This window comes from Etheostoma cragini, chromosome 10, assembly GCF_013103735.1.
Source record: "Etheostoma cragini isolate CJK2018 chromosome 10, CSU_Ecrag_1.0, whole genome shotgun sequence".
Taxonomy (NCBI): Eukaryota; Metazoa; Chordata; class Actinopteri; order Perciformes; family Percidae; genus Etheostoma; species Etheostoma cragini.
In genome coordinates this window covers 8,562,904-8,564,456 of record NC_048416.1, presented here as the reverse complement: position 1 = coordinate 8,564,456, position 1,553 = coordinate 8,562,904, and the positions used below count along the sequence as shown (strand labels likewise).

Sequence of the window (1,553 nt, the reverse complement as noted above, 5' to 3'; positions counted from 1 at the left end):
GATTTTTGGAAAATGGCTGCAATGAAACAAAGAGTGAAAAATTTAAAGGGGTCTGAATACTTTCCGTACACACTGTATCTAAAATAACACCTTTTGGAAGCACCATTCATGATGTATTGTAAAATATTAAAGTTGTGGGAGGTGTATATGGCTTAAACTGTATGTTTCATTTGTCCCATCGAATGATGGACGGATGAAACATTACACAACTCCCACTTTTGCTTGAATAAATCCTGTAATAAAAACGGATGTGTTCAAAGCTGGAAATGCAACTGTATTTGACCTATGTAGGGTGTTAATGAAAAAATATCAGCTTTCAGTGCAATACGACCGCTTTGTTAATTACATTTAATTAAAAAGTGTTTCAACTGTCCCGGCTCTCCCCTACTCTTTGGCCAGCACGCAAGCCCAAACAGCGTGTGTGCGGCGTGCCTGATGATTTGTTTCCGGTCCAGCTAGATCCGGTGTGGTGTTGTAGTTTTTCTAACGTTACTGGTTGTTGCAACCGCATGTGAAAAAACTACAAAGTTTGCCAGGCCAAAAATCTTGCGATAAAAAAAATTGACTCCTTTTAAAATGGGTTGGCGTTAACACTGTTAAAAACGCGCTTAACGGACAGCACTAAAAACTAATCTTTCTTGTTTGTAAGGAATTTATTTGAACAGAAATACACTTATGCTACAGTCAACTGTATGAAAGGCATCCATCACAACGCTGAGATGAGTGTTTAAATGCTTAAACACTTTCAATTGTGTGCCATCCACACGGGTACCATAAATTGCACATGTGCAGTACGTGTCACAACGGCACCTTTTCTTCTGTACCATACACAGATTTTTAATGGTTTAACTATTTAATGCTGCTCCTTTTTAGACTTTTTAATGTTTCTATTCCATTGTTTGTGTGTAACTTTTCAGGTCCAACCAACCGCAGCAGGGACAGCATTGATGCGGCAGTGGGGAGCAGTATAACCAACCTGAGGTGTATGGAGGGGGAGGACCTGACTCAGGCTGATCCCTCAGTGGTGACCACTGACCTCCCGTCAGTGGACCAATCAACCGCCGGCAGACCCTACCTCGCTCCAAGGTACATTTGTAACTAAGATTGCTCAGTGATATGGTTTGGAAGAGGACGTTTTGGACTTCACCCTCGTGTTGTCCTCGGGTCAAATTTGTCCCGTTGTTAAAGGTTCTACATCAGAAATACGTGTTACTTTCAACACAATTGCCCAAAAATAACATCGATGATCCATTCAATGTTTTCACCAGTAAAATTAAACATTTTGGGAGTTCTGTTCAATATATTATAGCATATTTCTTAAGTTATGATTTCAAAAAAATTTAATTAATTGACCATGAATTCCAAGAATAAGTGTGAAACTAGGGTTTATAGTTTGGTGTTAGTGGTGTATATACTGGTGGAAAAATAACGGCAAAGCCTCAAAAATGGCAAAGTGACAATTAGACAAACATGATAAAACCTCTCCGGGGAACCATCACCTTATCGTGGTGGAGAGGTTTGTGTGTCCCTATGAACCTGAGGGCTGTGTTGTC

General features: G+C 39.9%; 1 protein-coding gene across 4 annotated transcripts in view; it reads left to right on the top strand.

The window, feature by feature from the left end:
- The window catches only part of ccdc142 (coiled-coil domain containing 142), a 27,940-nt gene that overhangs the window by 24,476 nt on the left and 1,911 nt on the right, over positions 1-1,553 (top strand). For all 4 annotated transcript variants that reach the window (XM_034882822.1, XM_034882823.1, XM_034882825.1 and 1 more), the window contains exon 17: positions 918-1,086. In XM_034882822.1, the coding sequence (XP_034738713.1) occupies positions 918-1,086 (169 nt within the window). The remainder of the gene's footprint in view (positions 1-917; positions 1,087-1,553) is intronic.